Below are 18817 nucleotides of genomic sequence, written 5' to 3'. Positions count from 1 at the left end.
GTGAGAGAGTGTAACTTCAGGAAGCCATAATGTGAGAGAACTTCAGTGTAAGAGTGTAACTTCAGGAAGCCATAATGTGAGAGAGTGTAACTTCAGGAAGCCATAATGTGAGAGAGTGTAACTTCAGGAAGCCATAATGTGAGAGTGTAACTTCAGTAAGCCATAATGTGAGAGAGTGTAACTTCAGTAAGCCATAATGTGAGAGAGTGCAACTTCAGGAAGCCATAATGTGAGAGAGTGCAACTTCAGGAAGTCATAATGTGAGAGAGTGTAACTTCAGGAAGCCATAATGTGAGAGAGTGTAACTTTAGGAAGCCATAATGTGAGAGAGTGTAACTTCAGTAAGCCATAATGTGAGAGAGTGCAACTTCAGTAAGCCATAATGTGAGGTTGGAGGAGGGGTCGAGGAGGGTTGGAGTAGGTGGGCGTTGAGGGTTGGGCGATGAGGGTTGGAGGAGGTTGGCAAAGAGGGTTGGAGGAGGGGGCGATGAGGGTTGGAGGAGGGGACAAGGAGGGTTGGAGCAGGGGGAGCGATGAGGTTGGAGGAGGGGAGCGATGAGGGTTGGAGGAGGGGGCGAGGAGGGTTGGAGGACGGGGGTCGAGATGGTGTCAATGTGTGTCCGTTTACGTGTGTCTGTGCGCATGGAGGAGGGGATGAGGGTTGGAGGTGGTGGGCGAAGAGGGTTGGAGAATGGGGGCGAGGAGGGTTGGAAAAGGGGGCGAGGAGGGTTGGAGGAGGGGGCAAGGAGGGATGGAGGATAGGGGCGAGGAGGATTGGAGGACGGGGGACAAGGAGGGTTGGAGCAGGGGGCGATGAGGGTTGGAGGAGGGGGCGAGGAGGGTTGGAGGACGGGGGCGATGATGGTGTCAATGTGTGTCCGTTTACGTGTGTCTGTGCGCATGGAGGAGGGGGATGAGGGTTGGAGGTGGTGGGCGAAGAGGGTTGGAGAATGGGGGCGAGGAGGGTTGGAAAAGGGGGCGATGAGTGTTGGGGGTGGGGGTTGGAAGAGGTGGGCGATGAGGGTTGGAGAAGGGGGCGAGGAGGGATGGAGGATGGGGGCGAGGAGGGTTGGAGGACGGGGGCGATGATGGTGTCAATGTGTGTCCGTTTACGTGTGTCTGTGCGCATGGAGGAGGGGGATGAGGGTTGGAAGTGGTGGGCGAAGAGGGTTGGAGAATGGGGGCGAGGAGGGTTGGAAAAGGGGGCGAGGAGGGTTGGAGGAGGGGGCAAGGAGGGATGGAGGATAGGGGCGAGGAGGATTGGAGGACGGGGGCAATGAGGGTTGGAGGGGGGCGATGAGGGTTTGAGGAGGGGTGCGATGAATGTTGGAGGTTGGGGGCAATGAGGGTTGGAGGACGGGGGGCGATGAGGGTTGGAGGAGGGGAGCGAGGAGGGTTGGAGAAGGAGGGCGATGAGGGTGTCAATGTGTGTCCGTATGTGTGTGTCTGTGCGCATGTGTGCGTGCATGTGTGTGCGTGTGTGCTTATGAACACTGCCTCTCCACAGCAACATGCAGGCACGCACACACACACACAGATACACACAGACACACACACAGACCCGGGAGCTGTAGCTGTACCCTAGCTGGTTGGAAGGCTGTGGTGCTGAGAGGAGAGGAGAGGAGAGGAGAGGAGAGGAGAGGAGAGGAGAGGAGAGGAGAGGAGAGGAGAGGAGAGGAGAGGAGAGGAGAGAGCCCTTGATTGGAGTGCTGCTGACTGCAGTCCACTCCTACTCCCATCATCACTGATACATAAAGCTGTCTCTTTGCTGCCTAGTTAATGTGTAATCATTAGTTCACCTGTCACCCTGGCTCAGTGGTGTCTGGTGGGAGGAGATGAATGAAACAGTATCAAACTAAATCATGGAAATCATGTTTGATCACTTTCCATTTATTCCATTTCAGCCATTACAATTAGCCCATCCTGGGATATCTCCCCCCGCCAGCCACCACTGCTCTGGCTCCAAACATTGGAGTGATGATTTCTGGACATTCTTATTCATGTGACCAGGCGACTGTGAGCCCTGCCAGTCTCTAGTACCCCCTGATCTGACCAGGTGACTGTGAGCCCTGCCAGCCTCTAGTACCCCCTGATCTGACCAGGTGACTGTGAGCCCTGCCAGTCTCTAGTACCCCCTGATCTGACCAGGTGACTGTGAGCCCTGCCAGTCTCTAGTACCCCCTGATCTGACCAGGTGACTGTGAGCCCTGCCAGTCTCTAGTACCCCCTGATCTGACCAGGTGACTGTGAGCCCTGCCAGTCTCTAGTACCCCCTGATCTGAAATTCATACCTCTCACTTAGCCAAACCACTCTTTTTTTATCCTGAGGTCATTTGAGGAAGACATGATGACACGGTGGATCAAGAACAAGACGACCATCAAACCTCCTGCCAACCGTTAGAAAACCTGTTGTTGCCATAGCGTCACTCACGTACGTACCTGACGTTGTCATGACGCTGGATGTAGATCTTATGAAAGATCCTCTCGGGCGGCTTCAGGAAGTCCTCCTTCATCTCCATGGCAACGTTCCTGGGCAACAGGCTCATCAGGAGGCGCTCCTAAAGCATGAGTGGGAGAAGCCGAAAGACAGAGTGGGCGGAGGTAAATTATGAGGTCATATTATGTAAAAGTTTAAAAACGAACTCGCTCATTATTAATAGTATGCCTCCCAAATTACAGCGTATTTCATAATATAGTGCACTTCATTCCCCCAAGTCGGACACAGCCCCATCCTCCAGAGGTTACAGCAGCAGAGGTCAAATGGATGCATTTTGATCAACAGCATTACAGTAGCCTACAATAGACATACATACAGGTAACTGCCAAAATAAAGGAAAACCAACATAAAATGTCTGAATAGGGTGTTGGGCACCACGAGCCAGAACAGCTTCAATGCACCTTGACATAGATTCTACAAGTGTCTGGAACTCTATTGGAAGGATGCGATACCATTCTTCCATGAGAAATTCCATCATTAGGTGTTTTGTTGATGGTGGTGGAAAACGCTGTCTCAGGCCGCTCCAGAATCTCCTTACGTGTTCAATTGGGTTGAGATCTGGTGACTGAGACGGCCATGGCATATGCTTTACATCATTCTCATGCTAATCAAACCATTCAGTGACCACTTGTGACCTGTAGATGGGGGCATTGTCATCCTTTGGGGGCATACCATGGTAACCAAAATAATAGCCAGAAAATGGCCTGACCAGCATTTTAATACATGACCCTAAGCATGATGGGACGTTCATTGCTTAATTAACTCAGGAACCAAAACTGTGTGGAAGGACCTGCTTTCAATATGCTTGTATCCCTCATTTAATGTTTCCATTATTTTGGTAGTTACTTGTGTACAAACAGTGCATTCAGAAAGTATTCAGACCCCTTGACATTTCCACATATTGTCACGTTACAGACTTATTCTAAAATTGATTCAATTAATTTTGTTCCTCATCCATCTACACACAATAACACATAATGACAAAGCGAAAACACGATTTTAGAGAAAGAAAAAAAACTGATTTACATAAGTATTCAGACCCTTTGCTTTGAGACTCGAAATTGAGCTTAGCTGCATCATGATTCCATTGATCATACTTGATGTTTCTACTACTTGATTGGAGTCCACTTGTGGTAAATTCAATTGATTGGACATGATTTGGAAAGGCTCACACCTGTCTATATAAGATCCCACAGTTGACCGTGCATGTCAGAGCAAAGACCAAGCCATGAGGCTGAAGGAATTGTCTGTAGCGTGCCGAGACAGGGTTGTGTCGAGGCACAGATCAGGGGAAGGGTACCAAAAAATGTTTGCAGCATTGAAAGACCCCAAGAACACAGTGGCTTCCATCATTCTTAAATGGAAGAAGTTTGGAACAACCAAGACTCTTCCTAGAGCTGGTAGCCCGGCCAAACTGGGCAATCGGGGGAAAAGGGCCTTGGTCAGGGAGGTGACCAAGAACCCAATGGTCACTCTGACAGAGCTCCAGAAGGACAACCATCTCTGCAGCACTCCACCAATCAGGCATTTGTGGTAGAGTGGCCAGATGGCAGCCACTCCTCAGCAAAAGGCACATGACAGCCTGCTTGGAGTTTGCTAAAAGGCACCTAAATGTTCTCTGGTCTGATAAAACCAAGATTGAATGCTTTGGCCTGAATGCCAAGCGTCATGTCTGGAGGAACCCTAGCTCCAACCCTACCATAAAGCATGGTGGTGGCAGCATCATACTGTGGGGATGTTTTTCAGTGGCAGAGACTGGAAGACTAGTCAGGATCGAGGGAAAGATGAATGGAGAAAAGTACAGAGAGATCCTTGATGAAAACCTGCTCCAGAGCGCTCAAAACCTCAGACTGGGGAGAATTATGAAATATCATATTATGTAAATGTGATATTTCAGTGTTGTATTTGTAACACATTTGCAAAAAAATGTAAAAACCTGTGGGACATTGTGTGTAGATTGATGAGGGGTTTTTCTTTTTTTTAATCAATTTTAGAATAAGACTGTAACGCAACAAAATGCAGAAAAGATAAAAGGGTCTGAATACTTTCCGAATTCACTGTATAATATGTATGTATAAGGCATAACATACATATACTCTGCAAATATATAAGAACTATTGAGAACAACACGCCCATTCTTGATTCTCCCTCATTCAGTAGTGTAGCGTCCATCCCTGTAGCTTCAGAGTGTGGTGTTAGAGATGCCCTGCCCTAGCCTGGTATGACATTAATATCAGCATGCTCCAGTTCCTCCCTGGTCTTGATGCCAGTCCTGATCTTAACAACCACCATGAGCTCAACACTACCACCACTGCTGGTCTTATTAAGGGTAAGGAGCAACAGAGTCAGAGACCTACTTCTCTCTCTCTCTCAGTCACAAAACATTCCTCTTTATACTTTGATTTCAGTCCAGTCAATAGCCTGCATGGGCCCATATTCACCAAGCTTCTCAGATTAGGAGTGGTTGTTGTTGTTTTTGTTGTTTTTGCCTTTTAGATTATAATGAATGGACAACGGGACCTGATCCTAGATCAGCAGTCTGTCTGCGAGATGCTTTATGAATACAGTGTAACAGCTCTCGTTGGTGGTAGGAATAGTAGACCAAAGTGCAGCGTGGTAAGTGTTCATGACTCCTTTTATTTAAAAAACACTTAAAACAAAATAACAAAAGCGAAAACAAAAGCGAACAGTTCTGTCAGGCACAGACACTAAACAGAAAACAAGATCCCACAAAACCCAAAAGGAAAATGACAACTTATATATGATCCCCAATCAGAGACAACGATAGACAGCTGCCTCTGATTGGGAATCACACTCGGCCAAAAACAAAGAAATAGAAAACATAGACTTTCCCACCCGAGTCACACCCTGACCTAACCAAACATAGAGAATAATAGGGATCTCTAAGGTCAGGGCGTGACATACAGGCCCTGGTCCCATTCTATATGTACTGTAGCCAATTCTACTATCGGAACCAACAAAGAGAGGAATTAGCTAAAACACAAACAAATTGGACCGATCAGGCTATTGCCATGAGAGCACAGGCCTTGACCCTACATGACTGCACCTACTACCAAGAATACAAAACATTGTTTTGGTAGCAGCTGTAGCAACACAGATAAGCTGCACATGAATTAACAAATGATCAGGATTGCTGTAAAAATTAAAAATTAAAATATGAAAGTGCGATCTACCAGGAACCAGTCTGAGATGTACAACATATAACATATGCACATTAGAGTGGGGTTTTATTCTCCCTATGGAATAATCTAGTACTCATCCTCTCTCCCCTCCTCCATTAATTCTTTCTGGTGACGCCCTCTTCGCCGGTACTGATGCATTAATCGCTCACTAAATGAATGACTTTTCCTAATTATCGCTGAGCTGCTGTGGATAAAACCAACTATTCAATTTGCAGACACCATTAAAAAACCTGATTACACTCAGTGTACAAAACATTAGGAACACCTGCTCTTTCCATGACATAGACTGCCCAGTTGAGTCCAAGTGAAAGCTATGATCCCTTATTGATGTCACCTGTTAAATCCACTTCAATCAGTGTAGATGAAGGGGAGGAGATGGGTTAAATAAGAATTTTTAAGCCTTGAATGGACGGGAGATTCTGGCAACACCGGACGAACGGGAGACTCCTGCAGCTCCGGAGTGAAGGGCGATTCCGGCAGCTCCGGAGTGAAGGGCGATTCCGGCAGCTCCGGAGTGAAGGGCGGCTCTGTCAGCTCCTGGCTGACCGGCGGCTCCGGCAGCTCCTGGCTGGCGGGCGGCTCCGGCAGCTCCTGACTGGCGACTCCGGCAGCTCAGGACAGACGGGCGGCTCCGGCAGCTCAGGACAGACGGGAGACTCCGGCAGCTCAGGACAGACGGGCAGCTCCGGCAGCTCAGGACAGACGGGCGGCTCCGGCAGCTCAGGACAGACGGGAGACTCCGGCAGCTCAGGACAGACGGGAGACTCCGGCAGCTCAGGACAGACGGGAGACTCCGGCAGCTCAGGACAGACGGGAGGCTCCGGCAGCTCAGGACAGACGGGAGACTCCGGCAGCTCAGGACAGACGGGAGGCTCCGGCAGCTCCTGACTGGCGGGCGGCTCCGGCAGCTCAGGACAGACGGGCGGCTCCGGCAGCTCAGGACAGACGGGAGACTCCGGCAGCTCAGGACAGACGGGCGGCTCCGGCAGCTCAGGACAGACGGGAGACTCCGGCAGCTCAGGACAGACGGGCGGCTCCGGCAGCTCAGGACAGACGGGAGACTCCGGCAGCTCAGGACAGACGGGAGACTCCGGCAGCTCAGGACAGACGGGAGGCTCCGGCAGCTCAGGACAGACGGGAGACTCCGGCAGCTCAGGACAGACGGGAGGCTCCGGCAGCTCCTGACTGGCGGGTGGCTCCGGCAGCTCAGGACAGACGGGCGGCTCCGGCAGCTCAGGACAGACGGGAGACTCCGGCAGCTCAGGACAGACGGGCGGCTCCGGCAGCTCAGGACAGACGGGAGACTCCGGCAGCTCAGGACAGACGGGAGACTCCGGCAGCTCAGGACAGACGGGAGGCTCCGGCAGCTCAGGACAGACGGGAGACTCCGGCAGCTCAGGACAGACGGGAGGCTCCGGCAGCTCCTGACTGGCGGGCGGCTCCGGCAGCTCAGGACAGACGGGCGGCTCCGGCAGCTCAGGACAGACGGGAGACTCCGGCAGCTCAGGACAGACGGGAGGCTCCGGCAGCTCAGGACAGACGGGAGACTCCGGCAGCTCAGGACAGACGGGAGACTCCGGCAGCTCAGGACAGACGGGAGACTCTGGCAGCTCAGGACAGACGGGAGACTCTGGCAGCTCAGGACAGACGGGAGACTCTGGCAGCGCTGGGCAGGAGGAAGACTCTGCCCAGCGCTCTGCTCAGGCGGGAGCACCTGTAGGGAGGAGATTGAGAGACAGCCTGGTGCGGGGGGCTGCCACCGGATGGCTGGTGCGTGGAGGCGGAACTGGATAGACCGGACCGTGGAGGCGCACTGGAGGTCTCGAGCACCGAGCCTGCCCAACCTTACCTGGTTGAATGCTCCCCGTAGCCAGGCCAGTGCGGAGAGGTGGAATAGCCCGCACTGGGCTGTGCTGGCGAACCGAGGACACCATGCGTAGGGCTGGTGCCATGTACACCGGCCCGAGGAGACGCACTGGAGACCTGATGCGCTGAGCCGGCTTCATGGCACCTGGCTCGATGCCCAATCTATCCCGGCCGATACAAGGCGCTGCAATGTACCGCACCGGGCTATGCACACGCACCGGGGACACCGTGCGCCTCACGGCATAACTCGGTGCCCGCCCGGTCCCTCTCTCTCCATGGTAAGCACAGGGAGTTGGCGCAGGTCTCCTACCTGACTTCGCCACACTCCCCGTGTGCCTCCCCACTAAATATTTGGGGCTGCCTCTCGGGCCTCCTTGATCGCCGTGCCAACTCCATTCGCCGATATCGCTCTTCACATCGTTTCAGAGAATCCCAGGCGGGCTCCGGCACTCTCCCTGGCTCAACCGACCACCTCTCTGTTTCGTCCCATGTTGTAACATAGTCCAGATCTCGCTGCTGCTGCTGCTGCTGCTGCTGCTGCTGCTGCCCGGTACCACGCTGCTTGGTCCTTTGGTGGTGGGTGGTTCTGTAACGCCTGTCGTGGGAAGAAGGTGAGGACCAATGCGCAGCGTGGTACATGTTCATATTTTTAATCAAGTAAACTGAACACTGAATAACAAAACAACAAAGAAACAACCGGAACAGTTCTGTCTGGTGTAGACACACAAAGACTGAAAACAACCACACACAAAACACAATCGAAAACAGGCTACCTAAATATGGTTCTCAATCAGGGACAATGATTGACAGCTGCCTCTGATTGAGAACCATACCAGGCCAAACACAGCAATAGAAAATCATAGAAAAACTAATATAGACAACCCACCCAACTCACGCACTGACCGTACTAAAACAAAAGACAAAACAAAGGAACTAAGGTCAGAACGTGACACACGCTGAAATAAAATGTTAAAAAAACAGGTTTTGGTTATTACTGTCAGAATAGCAGACTGGATTTGTTATAGGAACAATATAATAGACTGGTTTGGTTATTATGATCCAAATGGCAGACTGGTTCAGTGGGGGTTTACATCATGACAAAGTGCTGTTCCCAGATCCCAATCAGGGTGCTGTGTGCGTTTTTGGTACCCAGATAAACTAGTGACCTTTAGCGGGCGGCGTGGGGAGACCATGAAAGCAATCTGCCTGTGTAATAATGGCCTGTCAGAGATCAGAGCTGTTACTGCAGGACAGGGAAACAACACAACATTTCATCAGCTAATCTACAAACAACAGGTGTGTGTGTGTGTGTGTGTGTGTGTGTGTGTGTGTGTGTGTGTGTGTGTGTGTAACGGGGTATGGGTGCTAAGATATTTGATTCTTATAAGCGACTTCTATAGGTAGGTATATTGGGCTGAGGAGGAGAGGAAGGGTGGGTGTCTAATGTTGTTCATGTGTGTGTGCAGGTGTGTGAGGAGGGGGTGGAGTGTGTGTGTGGTGTGGTGTAATGCGTACACTACGCTAATTGTTCTTTCCTCATATAGCTGCTGTCATAGTTACTGTGTGCCTGTGGGCTTATTGTTGCAGAAGCTACATTGGCACCTGCAACCTTTAGAAAGTCACTCTGAAACGTATCAAGCTCAAAAACACATTATTTACACAAGATGCACTCTAAAGAATGATGGGTTAAAACCCAACCCAGTGCTGGGTAAATAGTGGACAGAACACGTGTGGGTTATTTTTGACCCCGCAGTTTTGTCACTGAACTATGACCAGATGGGCAGTATTTCCGTTACATGTATTTAAAATAAGTATTTTGTATTACAATGGGCTACTACTACTCTCCAATGTATTTTCTAACAAGATACTTTTGAAAGCTGTAATGTACAAAATACCTACCATTTCTGTATAGCAGTTCACAATTTTGTGGCCCCTTTCACCCTAAGTTGGTATCAGAAGTCTGATGGCACCATAGTGTGATAAGAGCTTCTGCTAAATTAACTAAATGTAAATGTAGATGTAAAAATGAAACGAGGCCAATGACAATACCTAGTGTGCCTTGCAGTTGTTCATTTCCACATATACAGTTGAAATCGGAAGTTTACATACATTTAGGTTGGAGTCATTAAAACTCGTTTTTCAACCACTCCACAAATTTCTTGTTAACAAACTATAGTTTTGGCAAGTCGGTTAGGACATCTACATTGTGCATGACACAAGTAACAGTTTTCCAACAATTGTTTACAGATAGATTATTGCACTTATAATTCACTGTATCACAATTCCAGGGGGTCAGAAGTTTACATACACTAAGTTGACTGTGCCTTTAAACAGCTTGGACAATTCCAGAAAAGTATGTCTTGGCTTTAGAAGCTTCTGATAGGCTAACAGACATAATTTGAGTAAATTGGAGGTGTACCTGTGGATGTATTTCAAGGCCTATCTTCACACTCAGTGCCTCATTGCTTGACATTATGGGAAAAACAAAAGAAATCAGCCAAGACATCAGAAAAAAATTGTAGACGTCCACAAGTCTGGTTCATCCTTGGGAGCAATTTCCAAATGCCTGAAGGTGCCACGTTCATCTGTACAAACAATAGTACGCAAGTATAAACACCATGGAACCCTGCAGCTGTCATACCGCTCAGGAAGGAGACGCGTTCTGTCTCCTAGAGATGAATGTACTTTGGTGCGAAAAGTGCAAATCAAGCCCAGAACAACAGCAAAGGACCTTGTGAAGATGCTGGAGGAAACAGGTACAAAAGTATCTATATCCACAGTAAAATGAGTCTTATATCGACATAACCTGAAAGGCCGCTCAGCAAGAACAAAGCCACTGCTCCAAAACTGCCATAAAAAAGCCAGACTATCGTTTGCAACTGCACATCAAAGATCGTACTTTTTGGAGAAATGTCCTCTGGTCTGATGAAACAAAAATAGAACTGTTTGGCCATAATGACCATTGTTATGTTTGGAGGAGAAAGGGGGAGGCTCGCAAGCTGAAAAACACCATCCCAACCATGAAGCACGGGGGTGGCAGCATCATGTTGTGGGGGTGTTTGCTGCAGGAGGGACTGGTGCACTTCACAAAATAGATGGCATCATGAGGAAAAAATGATGTGGATATATTAAAGCAACATCTCAAAACATCAGTCGGGAATTTAAAACTTGATCGCAAATTGGTCTTCCTTATGGACAATGACCCCAAGCATACTTCCAAAATTGTGGCAAAATAACTTAAGGACAGCAATGTCAAGGTATTGGAGTGGCCATCACAAAGCCCTGATGACATCAATCCTATAGACAATTTGTGGGCAGAATTGAAAAATGTGAGTAAGGAGGCTACAAACCTGACTCAATTACACCAGCTCTATCAGGAGGAATGGGCCAAAATTCACCCAACTTATTGTGTGAAGCTTGTGGAAGGCTACCTGAAACATCTGACCCAAGTTAAACAATTTAAAGGCAATGCTACCAAATACTAAGTGAGTGTATGTAAACTTCTGACCCACTGAGAATGTGATGAAAGAATTAAAAGCTGAAATAAATCATTCTCTCTACTATTATTCTGACATTTCACATTCTTAAAATAAAGTGGTGATACTAATTGACCTAAGACAGGGAATTTTTTTTCGGATTAAATGTCAGGAATTGTGAAAAACAGAGTTTAAATGTATTTGGCTAAGGTGCGTGTAAACTTCCAACTGTACATTTAGGTAATTTAGCAAACTCTCTTATCTAGAGTGACAGTGCATTCAACTAAGGTAGATAAACACGAACATATCACAGTCATGGTAAGTAACCGTTACTGAGAATGTTGTTGCAGTTCGGCCGGGCTACTTGCAAATGTCTAATGACAAATATATCAAAATGAAACATTATTTATTTCTGAAAAGTGTTTTATTTTGTCATTTGTATTTTTAAATAAATTTGCAAGTAGCCGGCCGAACTGCAAAAATATTGTCAGTAATGATCACAGAACCGTTTTACTTGCTATGACTGTGATATGTTGCTGTTTATCTACCTCAGTTGAATGCACTGTCACTCTGAATAAAAGCATCTGCTAAATTATCAAAATGTAAATGCATTAAAACATGTATTTCAAATACATGTAACAGAAATACTGCCCATCTCTGATCGTAGCTCAATAACCCAGCATCAAAAACCCAACCCAAAAGGTGTTCGGTCCAATATTTTCCCAAATTTAGTTGTTTTTACCTCAGCATTTTTAAAGTGGGTGATGTGTTGCCTATGCAAGAAAATAACTCTGCTTGAAAATATGTCCATGTACTCTACTGTCAGTATGTACAGTATGTGCATATTTGTGTGTGTAGTTGAAATAGTGTGTGTGAGAGTGATGGAGTGCTGCATCAGAGGACCTAGCCTCAACCCAATTGAGATGGTTTGGGATAAGTTGGACTGCAGAGTGAAGGAAAAGCAGCCATCAAGTGCTCAACATATGTGGGAACTCCTTCAAGACTGTTGGAAAAGCATTCCTCATGAAGCTGGTTGAGAGAATGCCAAGAGTGTGCAAAGCTGTCATCAAGACAAAGGTTGACTACTTTGAAGAATCCCAAGTATATTTAGATTTTTTAAACACTTTTATGGTTACTACATGATTCCATATGTGTTATTTCATAGTCCTGATTTCTTCACTATTATTCTACAATGTAGAAAGTTGTAAAAATAAAGAAAAATCCTTGAATGTAGGTGTGTCCAGACTTATGACTGGTAATGCGTGTATATGTATCTGCTTTTGTGTGTTTGCATGCACGTGTGTGTGCCTGTGTGTGTGTGTGTCTCTCCCTCTCACCTGCTTCTCATTCTCATCCTCTAGTCGTAGCCTTTCCTCTATGCAGCTCCTAGCCTGCAGGAAGACCTTCCTTTGAGCACGCTCAGTCAGCACCCTGACAAAGACTCCAGACAGGTTGACACTGGTGAATAGTACAGCATTGGCCACCAGCTGCAGATCACACGGGACAAGAACACAAGAACAATGTATACAGTCAGTGTGTGTGTGTGTGTGTGTGTGTGTGTGGGGGGGGGGTCAAAATAAACCATTGAAGTTATCTATACAATAGACCATAAATGTAGACCACAAAGAGAGAGTAGCGGAGAGATAGGGAGAGAGAGCAGACGGAGAAGGCTATTTATCATTGATACTTGGTTATTGATTCTGTGTGTGTAGTTAATGTGATGACTGAACTCTGGTAACCTTAAACACACCAGGCCATTTTCAAAGGGTAAAGGTTGATTGTTATAGAACACCCACCCAATACCCGATATTAAATATACCCAATATTAAATATACCCCATTTTAAACATACCCGATACTAAATATACCTAATATTAAATATACCCAATATTAAATGTACCCAATAATAAATATACCCTATACTAAATATGCCCGATAATAAATATTCCTGATACTAACTATATCCAATACTAAAGATACCCGATACTAACTATACCCAATAATAAATATACCCAATGCTAATGTCAATACCTTTCTTTCTTTACTTCAGTTCCTGCTTCCTTCCTTTCTTACTTTCATAGAACACTGTGACTGCTAATGTAAACCACTTTGATTCTAAAGTCAACATGCTTATTCAAACTACTTAACATAAACCACTTCATATTGATCGGAAAGCATATTGTGTATACCTAAGGTCCTTCTGTAACCTATATCACCATGACAGGTATTGGACACTTGAATGACAGAATGGTTGGTTTTCAGTTGAATGGAGTTATGAATGGCATTCACATTGGGTTATATAGTAATTCGTTGTTGTGGTGGTGTTGGCGCAAGTTGTTGTTGTATTTCTGTTGTATAATAATGGTGGATTTGTGTTTTTAGTGGGTATACCAAAACATCATGGTTTATAATCTATCATTTCTATATGGATGGTTCATTTTGGAAAGTGGATTCAAATGTGTGTGTGTGTGTGTGTGTGTGTGTGTGTGTGTGTGTGTGTGTGTGTGTGTGTGTGTGTGTGTGTGTGTGTGTGTGTGTGTGTGTGTGTGTGTGTGTGTTATGTTTTGTTAGATGATTTGTACGTGAAAAACTCCGCGTTGCACTACGCTCTTCGTTTCAGCACCACCGCGAGTGGACAGCATCTGCTGCGTGTGGTTCAATGGTCGGAGGTTTGTAAAACTGGAAAGTTTGATACAAAACCTCTCTCACCACCAGGGTCCACAACCACCACCACACCACTTATAACAACAGCAGTGCAGCACTGGCCTATCGATAGACACTGATATTCAATAGAAAATGGAGGGAAATGCACAACTAGTCACACTGAAACAAAGCATAGGCTATAACAGTGAAAACAGTGGACTTGAAGAGAAGGCTGGTTAGTTAAGGCTTACTTAGGTCGGTAGAGCTCGTTCTAAATGACAGATTAGCTGACTAACCGGGGATTCTAAATGAGAGTCTGAGCGGGAGTACCGAGGGTGCAGAACTTACCGGTCTCCAGAGCTTGTGTTTTCTGGCCGTGACTGATGTCGCCGTGACGATGAAGTGGGAAACGGCCACCATCATACCAAACAGCACTGCGAGCAGCGTCCGCACTGGGAGCAGCACGTATGCCACGAGAGTGACCAGCATGAGCTGCCACACGCCTTGCTCCGGTGCGGGGGGAGCCCCCACGCCGGCGGCGCCAAGCGCGAGGGGGAACGGGCAGCAGAGGAGCGCGAAGGTGAAGCTGAAGAGCAGCGCGAGCTTGGCGATCTGCTGCAGCTGCGTCACTTGCAGGTACTTGACGTTGGTGACTATAAAGAGAGAGACGAACACTACGCTGTGCACGGGGTGAGAGCCCTTGGACACCGTGAGCCGGGGACCGGACAGAAGCTCCATCAGCGCGAGGGACGAGGCGGCCACGATGAGCACCGCGAGGGCTTTGAGCGTTGCCGTCTGCTCTAGCTTCAGGTTGTAGTTTTGGAAGAGCGTCTCGAGCTCTTTGCTGTCGAACTCGTCCTCGCACGCGACGGCAGCGATGGTTGTACCGGTGGCGGCCGGACAGTGACCCTCCTTCCGGGTCTGGACTCTTTCAAACGGAATTTCCTCCATGTTCGGGCCATTCATAAAGCGGGCTCGGCGCGCGCCCCCAGACTTGGCGTCGGTCCCTCTCCTTTCATGAATTAAACGGGAGCTGCTGGCAGCCCGTGCATCCTAGATTTCGGCGGCTTGAGCTGGAGGGGAAGGGGGGTGGAGTGTCCGCAGCAGTGACAGTAGAGCTCGCGAGTTTAATATCCTCACCCCACCCGCTGCTATCCACAGGTTGACTGTTTCGTCGTCAGAAAGGTAGCCTGAACCACACAGCCACACAGGAGCGCATCTCTCCCCTTCGCTCACTCTCTGTCTCTCTCCTTCTTAAGCGCTCTGGAGGCAGACCACCAGCAGCGCTGTCTCTGCTCAGCCCCAGACAAATGTAATGTTGAGGTACTGGAGAGGTGAGGAGGATTCCACAGAGCAAATGCAGTATATGTTTCTAAAACCATGACACTCCATTTAATATGATATGTTAGGTTAGGTTACATAACATTGGCCTACCAATGTTATAGTGTCATACAATATAATACGAATTGGAGCACATAATGTATGTTATGAATTACAATTCGTACAATATATTGCAAATTTGTATTACATATGATATGTTACAAATTCAAATTTGTTAGCTAACGTTAGCTAAGGTTAGGGGTAGGAGTTAGTTTAAAGGTTTAAGGTTAGCGGAAGGGGAAGGGTCAACTAGCATGCTAAGTGGCTAAAAAGTGGTAAGTAGTTCGCTAAAATGCTAACGTTGTCCATGATGAGATTCGAACACACAACATTTGAGTTCATTTTTGCATCAGGTAACCTACTGTCTTATCGAACGTAATACATCGTACTAAACAGGTCAAGGAAAGTAACTTAACGTAATGTAACATTTCATACTAATGGAGTGGCACGGATTTTAGTAACATATAATACATTTTGCTCTGAGACCAGGCTGGGTTGGATCATGCTTGCAGTGCACCATTCCAAACAATACAGGTCTCCCTAAAATAAGAACGATCATTCTGTCAGGTCAAAACCAAAGGCTGCTTTCATTTGACAAACACATCTCGAGCTGCTCTATTTTTCCCTCAAAAAAGAGAGCTGTCTTTCCTCTACATCCCCCTACACAAACACAGACAAATGCACGCTACACGCACGCACAGACACACACAGACACACAGAGAGAGAGAGAGACAGAGAGAGAGACCAAAACAAGCCAGTGATTCCCCGGATCTACTGACTGCTGTATTTCCAGATTATTAATAGCATGCGCTACCGGTGAGCATCACAGGTGATCTTTTAATGAAGCGCAACAACAACATCTGGTTTCTACCGTTTCCTTATGTTTCAACCCCCTTGAGTTCCCCATGACACAAACCGTCACCGTTATCTAATAGTCTCTCAGCAGGTGTGAGGAAGTATCCGGTTTATTCATCTCTTCTCGCGCATCTGAAGAATGAATTGAATATTGCCGTGAGCTAAGTGGATTTTGATGCGTGTACATATGCGGTGAAGTCGCACCGAGATCTCTAGTCATAAAATGGCTTTGATATTAATCAGCTGGCCTTCACATTTTTTGGACAATGTGGGGAATAATACTTATCTCCCTCTCCCTCTCTCTCTTTCTCCCTCCCCTCTCTGTGTGTGTCTCTCTCTCCATCTGTGGTGTTTGTGTGTGCAAGCCTGTGTGTGTCAAAAAGTCTACAATAAATCAATTAGAAGCACAGAAGGAGGAAGAGGCACTGGAATCCATAGAAATTCATGGCAATTAGAGGAAGGCACACAATTATGTTAAATAACAGATCACTGCAAACTCAAAGTAATTCATTAATACACTGAAAAGGGTCTGGTCTCCAATTGGGAGGGAAACAAGAGAGGATAACATGGGACATGTGTGTGTGTGTGTGTGTGTGTGTGTATGTGTTTGCGTGAATTGTGTGTGTAATTCATCTTGATTAAAACTAGTGAATATGCAAAGTAGCCTATATCACTCAAAGAAGCAGTATATACTGGAAATGAATTAAACACCACGCAGGCACATGGGCAGCAGGTAGCCGAGTGGTTAGAGTGTTGGGACAGTAACCAAATCCAGAACCGGCAAGGTGAAACATCTGCCCATGTGCTCTTGAGCAAAGCACTTAACCCTAATTGCTGATGGTTGCTGCTCATAATGGCTGACCCTGGCCATGACCCCACTCTCAGAGGGTCTCTCAGGGGAGTTGGGATATGCAAATTAACACATAAGCACCCACTAATGGCACCCTATTCCCATAGGGCTCTGGTCAATTGTAGTGCGCTTTGTAGGGAGTAGGGTGCCATTTGGGATGTAGTCTAGGTCTAAGGAAGACAGAAGAGATGCACTTAACCATCCACTATAAGGTCTGGAGTTACACACCTAAGAAGTTAGTTCTGATGTCTTGAAGGAGACAACAGCTATTTTAACAATTTACATGGCTTTGCTTTTCTATGGCTTCAAAAAGCCCATTAAAACACAGCCCAATCCTAGAATAGAGAAGGGGATGACTGGAGCTGGTGTAGAGACAGAAGGGAGGACTGGAATAGAGGAAGGGATGGAGCTGGTATAGAGACAGAAGGGAGGGCTAGAATAGAGGAGGGGATGGGTGGAGCTGGTATAGAGACAGAAGGGAGGCGCTGGAATAGAGGAGGGGATGGATGGAGCTGGTGTAGAGACAGAAGGGAGGCGCTGGAATAGAGGAGGGGATGGATGGAGCTGGTGTAGAGACAGAAGGGAGGGCTGGAATAGAGGAGGGGATGGATGGAGCTGGTGTAGAGACAGAAGGGAGGGCTGGAATAGAGGAGGGGATGGAGCTGGTATAGAGACAGAAGTGAGGGCTAGAATAGAGGAGGGGATGGATGGAGCTGGTATAGAGACAGAAGGGAGGGCTGGAATAGAGGAGGGGATGGATGTAGCTGGTGTAGAGACAGAAGTGAGGGCTAGAATAGAGGAGGGGATGGATGGAGCTGGTGTAGAGACAGAAGGGAGGGCTGGAATAGAGGAGGGGATGGATGGAGCTGGTGTAGAGACAGAAGGGAGGGCTGGAATAGAGGAGGGGATGGATGGAGCTGGTGTAGAGACAGAAGGGGGGGCTGGAATAGAGGAGGGGATGGATGGAGCTGGTGTAGAGACAGAAGGGAGGGCTGGAATAGAGGAAGGGATTAATAGAGCTGGAAATGAGACAGAAGGGAGGGATGGAAGAGGTAGAGGAGAGGGATAATCAGCAAATCTTGGTGGGGTAGGGGGTGGAGGGGGTATTGAGAGGACCCAGGAGAAAGGTTTACACCCCAGTCACACACAGTCAAGGCCAGACAACATATACCACCACAGCTACAGCAGCATCTCCTCTAGACACCCTCTCTCTCCGTCCTCTCATTGGCCTATTCCTTGCTTTACATTCTGTCTATTTCTTGCCTTACGTTAGACGCTCACACACACACACACGCATACTGAATGACATCTCAGGTTTTTGGACTGTCCTTTCCTCAGAGACAGAATGCTTGACAATCCCCCATTTCCATGGCAACTGAGGTGGTGAGGGCCAAAGTTACGATGTGATGAGTTGCTCCCCAATCACCATGGGTGTGTCCCAAATGGTACCCTATTTCCCACATAGTGTACTACTAATGACCAGGGCTTATATGGTTCTGGTCAAAATTTGTGCACTTATTAGGGAATAGAGTTCCATTATGGATGAAGGCCATCCCTCACTGTCTGCCACTTACTGGCACTGTGTATGTCCCAAATGGACTCTGGCCAAAAGTAGTGCACTGTGCCATTTAAAACAGAACTGAGATGAATAGGGTAAAGTTGATGTATCTGAGCTGTCTGTAGCTTGGTGGCTCTGACACACCAACCGCCTTGCTGCCTTAACCTGGGATCTCCCTGTGCTTTTGTGCTCAGTGACATTTGACTAAATTGATGGTCTGACATGGAGGAAAGGGTGGCACAGTTGAAAGATTAACCTTACGCACACACACACACACACACACACACACACACACACACACACACACACACACACACACACACACACACACACACACACACACTTTTGTTTTACTATACTTGTGGGGACACATCAGGTGATTTCCATTCAAAATCCTATTTTCCCTAACCTCTAACCTTACAAATTAATCTAAGCCTAACCTTAACCTCAAACCCATAACCTTAAACCTAACCCCTAACTCCTAACCCTT

General features: G+C 47.4%; 1 protein-coding gene across 1 annotated transcript in view; it reads right to left on the bottom strand.

Moving 5' to 3' along the window:
• The window catches only part of adcy1a (adenylate cyclase 1a), a 127578-nt gene extending 112928 nt beyond the window's left edge, over window positions 1–14650 (bottom strand). The window contains exons 1-3 of the mRNA XM_065009446.1: window positions 14033–14650; window positions 12380–12529; window positions 2440–2558 (exon numbers count right to left, since the gene is read on the bottom strand). Of these exons, the coding sequence (XP_064865518.1) occupies window positions 2440–2558; window positions 12380–12529; window positions 14033–14650 (887 nt within the window). The remainder of the gene's footprint in view (window positions 1–2439; window positions 2559–12379; window positions 12530–14032) is intronic.
• Window positions 14651–18817: the final 4167 nt, after the last annotated feature.

This window comes from Oncorhynchus nerka, linkage group LG24, assembly GCF_034236695.1.
Source record: "Oncorhynchus nerka isolate Pitt River linkage group LG24, Oner_Uvic_2.0, whole genome shotgun sequence".
Classification (NCBI taxonomy): Eukaryota; Metazoa; Chordata; class Actinopteri; order Salmoniformes; family Salmonidae; genus Oncorhynchus; species Oncorhynchus nerka.
This window is presented reverse-complemented; position numbering and strand designations above follow the sequence as displayed.